General features: G+C 44.8%; 2 protein-coding genes and 1 non-coding gene across 5 annotated transcripts in view; all 3 read right to left on the bottom strand.

Annotated features, from left to right (window-relative positions):
• The window catches only part of TTC1 (tetratricopeptide repeat domain 1), a 33,695-nt gene extending 31,684 nt beyond the window's left edge, over window positions 1-2,011 (bottom strand). For both annotated transcript variants that reach the window (XM_059699095.1, XM_059699096.1), the window contains exons 1-2: window positions 1,927-2,011; window positions 428-790 (exon numbers count right to left, since the gene is read on the bottom strand). In XM_059699095.1, coding sequence (XP_059555078.1) covers window positions 428-760 — 333 coding nt within the window. In that variant the 5' untranslated portion in view covers window positions 761-790; window positions 1,927-2,011. The remainder of the gene's footprint in view (window positions 1-427; window positions 791-1,926) is intronic.
• PTTG1 (PTTG1 regulator of sister chromatid separation, securin) overlaps window positions 1-14,196 on the bottom strand; it is a 373,674-nt gene that overhangs the window by 283,921 nt on the left and 75,557 nt on the right. The gene's annotated exons all lie outside the window — the stretch shown is intronic.
• On the bottom strand, window positions 13,241-13,345 carry LOC132236274 (U6 spliceosomal RNA). The gene has a single exon (XR_009453225.1). It is a non-coding gene; the product is annotated as a U6 spliceosomal RNA (small nuclear RNA).

Genomic DNA, 14,196 nt, shown 5'->3' with positions numbered 1-14,196 from the left:
CCAGAAACTCCCCTCTGTAACCGAACCACCACCAGGATATTCAGGCAGTCATTTTTTGCTAACAAGGTACTAATATAAATAAGCAGCATTCCATAATTTTAAAATCTAACAATGTCCATCCCAAGAATTTCAGCAGCCAGCTATAGATAAGGTCCCCCCAAAAACTAAAAGGTTAGAAAATAATTATACAAGATGAATATAAGAAATCAAAGGTCACAGGAAAAAAATAAAATTTTTTGCTAAGCAGACACCCTCTATGCTTCCCTGTCATGCTACTGATTTATCTCAGATGCATCACTACTAAAGCAATAAAGACACAGATGGGCAAGTTATTCTTAACCACAGCGGTGTTTGATCCAGCGTCAGCCCCATTTATTCACTTTAAAAAGCACTTTACGTGGCAGATCATGCACAGTAAGTAAAATACCTGTTTCTCTTCATCTGGCATGTTTTTTTCCAGTTCTATTAGGTATTCTTCGTCGAGTTCGGAGGAATTCACATCATCATCAGGTTTGTTCTCAACCTTGTCCACTCCTGGCTCCTCCTTCTCAAATGAGGCACTGCAGTCGTGAAAGTGCTCCTCTTCGCCCTGGTCCTCCTGGGAGTGGGCCTCAACCTCCTTGAGCAGCCTGTTCTGGGGCTGGTGATCCTTGGGATTAGAAACTGAAGGACCAGCACATTCTGCTTCCTGGGGATCTGAAACTTGCAAACCACTGAACAGGTCCTCTGGAACCCTACAGTTTTCTGACTTCTCCCCCATGCTGAACCAGTGAGGGAGGTGAAGCTGGTTCTGGAAAAACGGAACACACGTTGGGCAATGGTGCTTATATTCAAACACAATCCTCTCACACCCGAGCAAACTTCTCCATCAAAGCTCAAAACACACTCTAGCTTCCTTTTGTTATAATTTATTATATATAAACAGAGTATCAGGAGCCCATGAATAATGCCAAATACCATTTTAACTGATATCCCTTTCAGAACTTCTTATAAGCAACAATAGGGACCTATTTGAATGTGACTTCTACTTTCCAATGCTCGGTGGTTGTCCAATAGCAAAAGAAACGCAGAAGCTAATACAATGACAAGATAAATGAAGTGACCCAAAGGTTATTCAGAATGAAAACCCAGGCCTTAAATAAGAAACTACACCCTGTCTTTCCAGCACCACCGCACGAAGGTCAAGAACAAGTTTCTGGGGTAACCCACTTTGGGCTCCCTCCCTTGCAGCAGGAAGTCTGTATATCCCCCCCCCAAGCTTGGTTCCCCTCGCCCCCCATAAATTTTGTTTTCTCCCCAAAAGAGTAAGTTTCTGGTGGAACTCAAAATGCGAAGTGATCACCAACTTCACCCCAATCCGAGAGACAGAACCCGTGCAGGTTACCGTGGAAGGGGGGCCCAGGTGGTCCAAATGAGGGTCCCCGTGGGGGTCAAAATCAGGCACTAAATAAGAACGGGTTCTCAACCCGGGGGCACAGCGTAACACCTGGGGCGCTTTAGTCCAGCTTTTACACCCCACAGATTCTGATTTATCGGTGTCGCTGGGTTAGGGCATCGGTCATTTTAAAAAGACGTCCCCGGTGATTCCAATGTGCAGCCCGCTGAGAACCACTGCGGGAGAAGCTGAGTCAGACGTCGCAGCCCCACCCTTTCGGTAGCAGCAAAATTACACCAACGACCCTTGGGTCGCGACGAGAGCCCGAATTCGCCCCCGCTCGTCCCAAGCAAACTTAAAATAACAGCACTATCCGAACAGGGAGACTGCGCCGCCACAGCAGTGCTCCGGTCTCCCCGCTCCCAGGTCTACCGGAAGGACGCAGGAGTCTGAGGCCCCAGTTTCAAGAAGGGGCCACGCCGCCCTTCCCAACGGTTCGTCCCGCGGCTGCGTCCCTCACCGACAACTAAAACACCCAGCTGGTTACTCACCGCTTCACAGCTCCTCTCCTCACCTTCCCAGCCGGCGAGACCCTCTACTTCCGCTTAGTCAAGTACACTTCCGTCGGCGCCGGCCAATGGCGTCGCTGTTGGTAGAGCATTCTGGGAAATGTAGTGGAACGGCGCGATGTAACGTCATTGTACGGCACGGAGCACCTGTGGCGGCGGCCATCTTGTGTTACGGCAAGACTACGCGTCAGCACAAAGGAAAAAAGGCCGTCTCTGTGGCGTTCCGCTCCCTCCTTCACCTGCCTGCCCTCACGCTAGCCGTGTATGGAGGAATCCTGAAGCATAAACCTTATCCAAAAGCAAAGTCTTCCCTCTAATGGTCTTCAAAGTGTGCCTTTCAAGGCCCCGCTATATCAAAACAGTGTTCAGACTAATACTGTTACTTGCCTTCCCTATAGTTCCTGGTGGAGTTTTCCAGAGGCTCAGCGGACTGGGTGCAGACCGCGTGCTATGAGAACCAGCTGACTTCTATTAAAGCCAAAGATCTGCAAGCATGGAAAACAATGCTCCTCTTTTCACTTCATGTAGTTTGTTTTGGAAAATAGTTATTTATAAAAAGATTATTTAGAGTTAGCGTATAATGGGTGTAGTGTTAACTTTAAAACGCTGTAGTATTTACTGACTCATTTAAGTTTTAATTTCTAATACGGTGAATATTGATAGGCGTAGCCCACATAAACAAAAGCTCTCTGGGCTCCTCGGTAATATGTAAGAGTGTGATGAGGTCCTGGAACCACACGGCACTGCTGACCTACCCGTTCATCCAAGGAGTGCTCACCAGACATCAGGCTTGGGCAGGAGCTCAGGGGTGAGGTTCCCGTAAGGTAGCCAGACAGTAGCCGGCAGTGGCAGCAGAGGACTAAGTAAGTTTCTGCAGTTCCTTGCAGAGAGAGCTGGAGGGGCTGTTTCCGGAAGAAAGCAAACTTGTTTTTTGAATTTATGTCTACATGAGGTTATTCATACAGTTCTATTTTTATGCAAGTCAAAAGCTTTAATATACCAAACGTAAATATTAAAAATGTATAAAAATTTTGAAACTAATATTTTTAATTTTTAAATATAGCGGGAACTTCGTAAATATAAGTGGTTAGTCCTCTTATGACTTATAAGAAGTGCAGTTAATTAAATTTTGGTGAATTTAGGAGCAAAATAAATAACAAATATCCAAAAGTTCATCCATGTGTCCAGAAAGGCGTAAGAGGCTGGTCCAAGAACAAGGGGGGACCTATCTTACTTTTGGATCCCCTAACGCATCTTACCTACAGCTGTCCCAAATGCTGGGCATCAAGGAGACACAAGCAGCGGTTCCCCTCTTTTGAACAGGATGGGTGACTTGCCTAGAAACTTCTACAGAAACAGATACCAGAAAACAAAACAGAAACAGAAAGTAAGTGTGCACAATACAGTTAGAAGCTCAGAAGGCAGACAGAGGGGAGTCTGGATCCAAGAAACACCCCAAAACTCCACGAGAAAGTAGCCAGCGCAAAGAGCTCTGTGGGTACCAGCACCTGGTTGCTCACCGGCCTCTGGGTTGCTGGGGTTCGTCTTCTTTGGGTCCCTTTTCAGGTGCCATGAAATGTCAAAGGTTCAGAAATAGCCAAAGTAAAACCCATGAATCACTGAAGTAGAAATTAGTAAAAATTTATCGTGCATACACCAGACGCACTCAAACCAAAACACAGAATGAGGCGCAGGGATGATCCAGTCTTATGAAGCAGCTTATATAGCGAACGAGGAAGCAGCGACTGTTTTTTCTCCGCAGCGATTAGCAATAAGCTAAATTAATGACTAAACTGGTTTTATCTGCTCAGGGAACTCTCAAGGCTGGTCTCCATTTGCTTTTCATTTGAACAATAAGTAGCTGAATGATGCTAAAGTATAACAGTGGTTCTCAACCTTGGCTGCACATTACAATCACCTGGGAATCTTTTTAAAATCCTGATTTCTGGGCCTCATCAGAAATCAGGATTTTAAAAAGATTCCCAGGTGATTCTAATGTGCAGCCAAGGTTGAGAACCACTGGTATAGAACATAAAGCAAGACCCATAGTTTTACAGATGGAAGCCCACCTGTCAGTTCCTGGGACCGAGGAGATTTCGTCTCTTAGCACTCATGGCCACTCGAAAAGGAAGGAAGGCTTCTCATCGAAAGGGCAGTTCTGGGGTTATTCCCCAGGGTAGAGACCTTTTGTGTCTTGTTTACAGTTGCAAGTTGTCAGTGAACTTCCTCTTAGCCCATGGATGAATGATCTTTCAGGAATTATGGTCCGAACACTGTCCATTCAGTGCTCTGGTGAGTTGCATAAAGAGATTTTGAGACTTCTGGAATTACCTTATAGGATTCTTGTAAATGGTTTCATGGCTTATCTAAAACACAGAAAGGAAAGTGCTTAAAAAAGAAAAAAAAAAATGCTTCCCTAGTAACACCACTTAGCACAGTAAGTACTCAATAAACGTTTGCTGTTACTGTAATCTTTATTACTCACGAAGGCCTCACAGTATTACCACCATTATGATCAATTATTAATAGTGATGGAATTTAACTATTATTAGTGCTACTAATGATAATTAAGAATATTATTAGTAGTGATAATATTTGTGCAACTCTCATTCACATCCCCCAAGACAGGAGACTGAGCACCTAAGTTTGTGGAAAGAAGGAGGAAGCTGAATATGAATGAATAAGGAATGAATGAATGCGAGGCACCATGTTAGACCCTGTGGTGGGTACAGCAATAAAACAAGAGGGTAGTGAAGGAGCCATTTTCTCTTTGCTTTTCTTTCTGGGGGAGCAGCGGGTTATTTCTTAGTGTTACAGTCAGTAAGGGGCTGCCCTCTTGGTCTGTGGCCAGCTCTCCTGGGAGCAGGGCAGGGACTAGGGAGAAGTGAGCAAGTGTCAGCATGGCGGAAAGTGATGGAGGATACAGGAGAAGGAGCCTTATATGCAAGGTGGTCCTTTGGGTCACGGCAAGACAACAGGATTGCTGCCCAGTATGGGGGTTAAGAGTGAAGGTGCTGCAGTCAGACGGCCTGAGTTTGCTCTGCCTTTTAGCGGCTGTGTGATCTGATCTCGGACAAGTCACTGAACCTTGATGCCTCCTTCGTAAGGTTTCATGAGGCTTAAGAGGGATAATGAACCTAAACCTGGCACACACTTTAACTGGAAAGAAATTGTTTTGTAGAGAATCTGCAGGCAGACATGGAAATCACTCCTGCCTCCCCAGTGACTTATTACGCCCACACTGTGCTAAACTATTGGGAGGTTCTATGCTTTTATGCTCCCTGGATAGAGATTTAATAAATCTATGCTTTACTGGCTCAGTCCTTTCAGTGCCCAAAGTGGATATATTAATACCACGAGGCTTACTGAGCCTGGCTTTGGGAATAAAGCTTTATACTCTGAGACCATTCTTCATCTTCCCCCAGAATTGGGGTACCTGAACTTGCCATAGCAGGTCCAAATCCAGCAACAGTCAGGGATGCCAAAAGGTTCCTCAAGGGTGAGATGTATGTAAACTACATAATTTAGATGGAGAGCCTGTATAGCACTTCTCAAAGATGCTATTGCTCTTTATTCTTTTCCAGTTCCAATCCTCAAACTGAGATTTCTCATAGGAGACACAATCAAGAGTTAACATTCTGAGCATTTAAATATCTATATTTCTGTTTTCCCCTAGATCAGCATGTTCACCAGCAGTAAGATATGAGTCATAGATGTAATTTCAAGTCTCTAGTAGCAGCATTAAAAACAGTAAGAGAAGAAAATTTAAATAATGTCTTATTTAACCCAATATGTCCAAAATATTATTATTTAAACATGTAATCAACATGAAAATTAACAGAATATTTTACATTCTCTTTTTCATACTAAGTCATTGGGATCATGTGTGTATTTTACTGTTATCTCAACCTGGACATTAAGTTTTCATTGAAAATACTTAAATCTATATTCAGATTTCATAACATTTATAGTTAGAAAAGTAGATTCATATATCCAAGTTTTAAAAAATATACTTCCCAATGACTGAATCAAATATTAGTTTTTAAATGTATTTATTTTTAAAATATTATTTTATTGAATTTTAGAGAGAGAAACATTGATGCAACATCAATCAATGCCTCTTGCATGCCCCCTACAGAGATGGAACCCGCAACTCAGGCATGTGCCCTGACGGGAATCGAACAGGCAACCTTTCCGTGCACAAGAGGATGCCCAACCAACCAAGCCACACCAGCCAGGGCTAAATGTAAGTCTAATTTAATTAAAATTAAATAAAATGAGAAGTTTATGTCCATGGTTGCACTAGCCACATTTTAAATGCTCAATAGCTGCATAAAGCTGGTGTCTACTGCATTAGATGGGACAGGCTTAGGCCTTCCAGAACAATAGCTAATGGACATTCCTAGAGAACTACTATGTGTCAGGGGCTGTGCTCATTATGTAAGGGGTTGTGCTCATTATTGTAAGTCTTACCTACAACTTGTAATTGTAGGCAATACCCACAATAACCCTGGCCTCCCCGCTTTCACCCTTGCCTCCTATCCTCCCTTCACCATTCAGGAAGCAGCCCGATCCTTTAACAACACGAATACCAAACAAGTCTTAACCATTTTCATTGACTTCCCACTCTGATTAGAATAAAATCTAAAATTCCTTATCACGACCCCTGAGGCGCATGCGGTCTGGTCTCTGCCTACCTCTCTGACCTCACCTTGCACCACTCCCTCTTGGACACTGTGCTACTCTTTGTTCCTGAAACACAGTCTCTCCCCATCTCCAGACCCTTGTGCTCAGTGTTTCGTCTCCCTGGTGCTGTTACCAGCTCTTCCCAGGGTTTGCTCATTCTCATTCTTCAGATCTTACCTCAATATCATTTAAGCAGCTCACTCTATTATGCCACCCTGTCCTTTTCCTTCGTATCTTTTATCACATCTGTAACAATCTTGAGTATTTCTTTTTTTTTTTCTTTTTTTCAAGTTTTGGGCTTTTATTATTTTTTTACACAAATGTTCATAGATGCTTTATTTGTAATAGCCAAAATCTGGAAGTAAGCCAAATAGCCATCAACATATAAATGGATAAACAAACTATGACATGTGCACATAAGAGGATACTGCTCAGCAATAAAAAAGCACAAACTATTGATACACACAATAATATGATTGAAGCTCAAAATAATAATGCTGAATGAGAGCCAGGCCAAAGAAAAATAGAGTACATACTATATAATTCCATTTACATAAAACTCTAAAAATACAAACTAATCTACAGTGACAGAAAGGAGATGGGTGGTTGCTTTGGGATGGGGGATAGGAGGAATGGGAGGGAGAGACTATAAGGAAAAGTAAATATAAGGAAAGTTTTTGTAGGAATGGTTATGTTTGCTGTATCATGATGGTTTCATGGATTTATACATATATAAAAATCTACCAAATTGTATGGTTTAAATATGTACAATTTATTATATATCAATTATGCCTCTTGAGTATTTCTTTACTTGATTATTATAATTCCCTCTACTAGACTGTAAGAGCCACAAGGATCGAGAGCTTGTCCTTCTTCCTTTCTTTGAAATTCCTAGAGCCTAGCACAGTGCCTGGCGCACAATGAACATTCAAATATTGTATAAATGGATGCCATTGTTAGGTATTATTATTTCAAATTATAAGGTGGAGCTCAGAGAGGTTAAAAGTTTTCTCCAAGGTCACACAGCTAATAGAACAGACCAAGGACACAATCCCAGGTCTAGCCACAAAGTATGTTTTTCAAAAGAGGTGGCAGATACAGTAACCTTAACTGCAAGGAGAAGGGGCCTTGGAAGGTGATCTATATCTATACAAATGTACATGGATATACACTTGGCAGGAAAATTCAGCCGTTTTTCAGTGTCAGGCAAATGGCTCAGAGCCTGGTTAAAGATGAGGCCTTTGATGCTGGTGATGGATGGATAAAGCTACCAGTTAGGAAGGAAACCAACTTTCCTGTCATTTGTCCAATTATCCCTGCGTTTAGAGGTTGCAGAGAAAATGACTTGTTGATCTATGACTTTTTTTTTTTTTTAACCATGGTATATTGGCTCACATTTTTCCAAGACAATTGAAGCTATATGACCCATGGTGAAATCTCATTTTATCTCCTTGTGTTCTTAAGTAGGCTCATCCAAGTGCACTTAAGGTGCATTTTCCTCCTTATTATTGAATTTTGTCCTAGTTCTATCCCAATCTGGCATCAGCAATTATATGGCTGTAGCAGGACACTTATCTGGAAGTAATAGAAAGACATCAGCATCTCTGGGAAATGGGGCTAAAATGGAATAATTTAGTAACACTCAGTGTTTGCTTAGCACTTCAGAGGCTGACCCCATGTAAGTGAATATGCATACACTCTGCAACTGAGTGAGCTTAATGTAGATTATGTTGGTTCTCCTAGCAGCTCTGAGCTAGACAAAGTATGCATGATACCCATTTTACAGAAGAGAAAACTGGGGAGACCGAGAGCTGAAGGGTCTTGTTCAGGATGACCATGATAGCTAGTGGCAGAGTTTCATTTACAGCCGGAGGGGCAAAGAGATCTTCTGGCCAAGGAGGTGGTCTCATTTGTTCCAAGAGTTCCTTTGGCCACGAAACTTAGGGGCCCTTTTAAGAAAAATGGTTTTTAATATGTTTTTATTGATTTCTGAGAGAAGATGGGAGAGGGAGAGAGGATAGACACCTCAATGATGAGAGAGAATCATTGATTGGCTGCCTCCTGCATGTCCCCTACTGGACACTGAGCCTGAAACCTGGGCATGTGCCCTGGCTGAAAATCAAACCGTGACCTCTGGTTCATGAATTGATGCTCAACCACTGAGTCAAACTGGCCAGGCCAGAAAATGTTTTTGTGTGTGCAAAAAACAAAACACACAGGATTATGAGGAAAATAAATTATATTGCAATAAGTTACTCGAATATTTAATCACATTTTTGAGATACATGTACTTATAAGCACATTAAATATGGTAGGTGTAATAAATACCATACTTTTGAGGTAGTGATGATCAAAAAACACTATTTTAACATATTTAAGCTACTGTAGTATGCTAAAAAAAATCTCTGATTTCTTTTGGTGAAAAGTCACAGGTTCTACTAAGATTAGTGTGATCTGCTGCCTACAGTCATAATAGAAGGAAATGCTCAATTTTAACTAGAGGTTAGTGGAAACAAGAATATAATATTTTTTCACCATCCAAATTCATGACCTTCTCTCTTGAATTTTATCCATGGCCTTGTGGGGGGGCCTGTAGACCCCCATGTTAAGAACTCCTTGTCTAGTCTAATTCCTCATAAAACAAATGAGAAAACCGAGGGGCAGAGCAGGAAGGTGATTTATCTAGGACAGTGGTTCTCAACCTTCTGGCCCTTTAAATAGTTCCTCAGGTTGTGACCCAACCATAAAATTATTTTCGTTGCTACTTCATAACTGTCATGTTGCTACTGTTATGAATCGTCATGTAAATATCTGATATGCAGGATGGTCTTAGGCGACCCCTGTGAAAGGGTCGTTCGACCGCCAAAGGGGTCGCGACCCACAGGTTGAGAACCGCTGATCTAGGATTGCTTAGCAGTGTACTAGTAATAGCAGGCATTAAACTAGAATCTCAGGGTTGAAAAGACACTTCTTCAAGGCTGTTATGAAAAAATCAATGCAATAATCTATGTAACGCTTAGCACAGAATCAAACATGCGGTAGCCGTCAGGCGGGAACAGTGACCACACACACAGCAGACGCACAGATAGGACTTCCTGGAAATCTCCTTAAAAGGGGGACAAAGTCACCTGTAAGTACCGTTTGCCCTCGTCCCTTCCCCTCCGCCCGGAGGAGAGACATTATGGCCACGTAGAAGGGACACGGGCCTCTCCTGACCCCACGAAGCGGCCACACTATCTATTCCTTAACTGCCGACATCGGGACTTTTCATGTGAGGGAAACAAAAAAGCCTTCCGACTCGTCCAAACCACTACTACTTGTATCTGCTATGTGCAGCCAAACTCACGCCTTGACCGACACGCACCTCTTCCTGGCCGGTGACCAAGCCTCTCTGAGCCCCGCACCTGGAAGAGCAGCATTTAGGGGTTCTTGGCAAGGATTCAAGGAATCAAAGGATGCAACGCAGTGCCAGGCACATTAAATGCAGATGCTGTTGTTGCTGTTGCAGTGCATTGCCGTTCAACGTGCTTTCTACCACATTGGCTCACAGCTTCAACCCCCTTCTCCCCCCTTCCGCCCCCCCCCCCCACCCCAGCCTCAAAACATGGCAACTCAGCCTGGATTAAATGCCTACCACAGAAAGGAACAGCTTATGAAAGCGCTGACAGAGACAAAACACCTAATAATTAGTGGCTAACAACCACACACACGGAAGCAATTAGGAGGTTTATATAAATCCAGGGGACTCAGGCAACTTCTCATTTATTCCAGATTTCTTGCATGAGCCTCAGAGATGTTATTTCTGCCACAAAGCTGACTTCACAGGGAGGATGTGGGGTGAGAAGTGAGTGCAGAGGTTGTGGGAGGCTGCAAAGGACCTTCAGACTTCAAAGCCCCTCCCCTTACTTCCTGCTCCAGTGGCCACTCTGCTGGACCTTCTGCCATCAGAGCTGGGGACCCATGGGATGGGGGAGGGGGGGCGGTGTGCGGGCATGTGTAAGCCCACGGGCCTAAGAAGGGGTCAAAGGGTAAAGAGGGACTGGAGGTTCCTAAAGACCCACGTCCGGCCTACAGTCTGGTCACAGGACGGAGCTGTTTCCCCACAGGGCCCTTTTCCTCCCTTAGCTCTGACAGATTGGGGCCCACTTGGCAGCTAGTGCCTGCAAAGTAGGCTTCCTGGGGGACTCTCACACTCGGGCTGGGTTGCTTCTTTAGATGTACCGGGCAGGCTAAAACTGGTAACCCCTTTCAATTAATATCCTCTTATCATCATCTTTTAAAGTAATACCATTTTAAAACGTCAGGTGGAAGAATAGGACTAACTTGGAACCTCTCACCACTCCCCAGAAATGATGTTAACAACAGTGTGTCCTTCCAGGAGATTTCCATGCCCTGCCTGTTATGGACTGACTGTGTCTCCCCCCAAAATCATGTGCTAAAACCCTAACTCCCAATGTGACTGTATTTGGAGATCAAGCTATGAGGAATAATGAGAGTTAAAGGAGATTATAAAGGTGGGGCCCTAATCTAATAGGTCTGATGTCCTTATAAGAAGAGGAAGAGCCCTAGCTGGTTTGGCTCAGTGGATAGAGCGTCAGCCTGAGGGGTCCCAGGTTCGATTCTGGTCAGGGGCACATGCTTGGGTTGTGGGCTCGATCCCCAGTAGGGGGCATGCAGAAGGCAGCCAATCAATGATTCTCTCTTATCATTGATGTTTCAATGTCTCTCTCCCTCTCACTTCCTCTCTGAAATCAATAAAAATACATATTTAAAAGAAAAGAAAAAAGAAAAAGAGGAAGAGGCACCAGGGATACACACTCACAGAGAAAAGGCCATGTGAGGACACAGTAGAAGGCAGCCACGTGCAAGCCAAGGAGAAAGGCCTGGTAGAAACCAACCCAGCTGACATCTTGGTCATAAGACTTCCAGAATTGTGAGAAAATAAAATTCTGTTCTCTAAGCCACCCAGCCTGTGATATTGTATTGTGGCAGCCTGGCTTAATATGCTGACTTAATTATGTAAGTACATGACTAATATACTTAATTATATAAGCACATGAGCAGGACCATTTCTCAAAATACTACATTGTGCTTAACCTCTCTATTTTTCCCTTCCTCCTTTTACCAAGCAGGCAGTCAGCTTTTGCAATTCCTTAGCTCAGGGATGGCTAATGCGCCCCCTTCTGGCGGGTGAGGTGGGACTGGGGAGGCAGTGACACTAACAGGCATTCTTCTTGTCTGTCCATCCCTTCCCCTGCTGGGGAATTCTGAGGAGTCGCAGCAGATCCCCAATCACACTCAGGGTCAGCTCGAAAGGCCTTGGACCAGAAGCCAGCTCCTGTGTCCTCAGCTCTAATTTCCAAACTGTAGGCCTCTCGGGCTGCTCCCCTTGCCCCATTACGGTGACACAGTGACAGGGTGGGGTGAGTAGGGGCTGGTACAATCTGAGTTCTTAGCCAGAACTTGCCCACAGCCTGTATTTCTCAAGGTTTGATGGGTTACAGTTTCTAAGAAGTGACAGCAGTACATGAAGAGTGTACTTCAGTCATTAGCATATTCACATCGTGATTTTTGCTATTTCTGTGGTCTTCTATTATTGACATAAATCTTAAAATATTTCAATCCTTTACGACTTGATAAAATGTATATTAAAAGGAAAATTTTATGTCATCCACATAATACCAGTGCCACTGGCTCTAAAGAGAAGTTCTCGGGGACTCTTCCCCCTCCCCACGTGGGAGTCCGTTCTGATTCTTTCCCCTTCCCCATGTGGGAGTCTGTACTTGTTCTTCAATAAATTCCCACCTTTGCTATACCAAAAAAAAAAAAAAAAAAAAGAGTTCTCAGTAAAAGTAAATACAATGAAAGCAGGATTATTACATTTGAGCTCTGAGCCTAGTTGAAGGCAGGACCCTCCCCCGGCAAAAAGATGACGACCCGCTTTATTGCGGTGGTCTGAAAGAGAGCCTGCAATTTCGCCGAGGTATGCCTCTATTAAAAATGTTTTCAATCTTGTCTCTTCCAATAAAATTGGTGCTTGAGGAGAAGCCCACATTTGTCCTCTAGCTCTGTGGAGTCCCTGGCCCAGCTCTGGATAGCCCAGGTAGGAAAATGCAACCTGAATTTCATCTTCCCCACTAGTCCCACAGCTCTCCTGGGAAGGGACTCAGAGGTAGGCTCACCGCTCTGGCCCAGGGGACGAGGTGGGTAAAGCCACTTCCTCAGTGTGAGGTGCACTTTCTGCCTCTTTGACTTGTCTCCTCCTGCAGCGGGGGAGGGCCAGCGATGCAGAGCCCCTCAGCTTTGGAAAGGACTGTGAGTATGGGTCCCACACCTGTGGGGTCTGAGGCCTGCTGAGATGTGTATTGGTTCCCTATTGCTGCTGAAACAAATCACTACAAGCTTAGAGGCATGAACAGCACAAATGCATTCTCTGACAGTTCTGGAGGCTGGGAGCCTGAAAGCAGGTTCCCCGAGTTCAAGTCAACGTGACAGCAGGTCCCTCTGGCAGCTCCAGGGGAGAATCTGTTTCCTCGCTCTTCCCAGGGTCCAGACACTGTCGATATCCTTTGGGTCCTGGCCCTCTTTCCACATCTTTATTTTTATTTTTGTAAACATGGAACGGATCACGAATGTGTGTGTGTCATCCTTGCCCAAGGGTCATGCTACTCTTCTCTGCATCTTTAAAGTCAGCAACGCAACATCTTCAAATGTTTTTCTCTCCATCCTTCTGGGTCTGTTGCCACGTATCACCTTTGGGCTGTCTCTGCCTCGGCTTGTGTCCCTCTGCTAGAATGACACTGTGATGCATGATGTCCACCGGGATAGCCCGGGGTAATCTGCTCAGCTCTGTCCAGATCTTTAATTGGATCACATGTGCGAAGTCCTTTTTGCCAGGAAAGGTAACATTTTCGAGTCCAGGGATTAGGAGGTGCACATTTTTGGAGGCCCTTATCCAGCCGACTACAGACTATAGTAAATTTCAGGTAAGGTCCAAGAGGAGAAGTGACCTGTCTGCTTGGTCACCACTGACTACCAATGGCTTGCACGTTGCCGGGCACATAGTCCCCAGATCATAAAATAGCAGTTCGACTCATGAAAGGTGTACCGCACTCTTCCAAGGTGCTACCTTCTGCCCACTGTTTCAGGAGGTTCCCAGATCCCCGGAAGCCAGCACATACTAGTAACTCCAAGCTAAGTTTTCTTAACCCGGATTTCTAGAATGTCTGGCTGCAGCTGAAACGCCAATGGGGGCTCCCAGGAAGTGGACAGAGCAGCGCAAGCTGAATTGCAAAGCAACTTTGTTCCTAGTCGCCTAGGCGCGCCGGACAGCAGGTGGCGCCTGGGTCCGCCCGAAGGCCGAGTCTGTCCCGCTCCGAGCACCTGCGGAGGGAAGGGGCGCGGAGCCGCCTCGGTCACCGCGGTGCCTAAAGAACTGTTCCCCAGTCTCCGCACGTACCGTACCGCGGAAGGACACCGCGCTCCGCTCCGGAGGCGGGGAGCAGCTCCGAGAGGCTTCGTCGTCTGTGCTGCATCTTCTTTGCCGGACCCGCGGTCAGAGCTTCT

This window comes from Myotis daubentonii, chromosome 5 (genome assembly GCF_963259705.1).
Source record: "Myotis daubentonii chromosome 5, mMyoDau2.1, whole genome shotgun sequence".
Lineage (NCBI taxonomy): Eukaryota > Metazoa > Chordata > Mammalia > Chiroptera > Vespertilionidae > Myotis > Myotis daubentonii.
The sequence above is the reverse complement of the archived record's forward strand: the minus strand, read 5'-3'. Positions and strand labels throughout refer to the sequence as shown.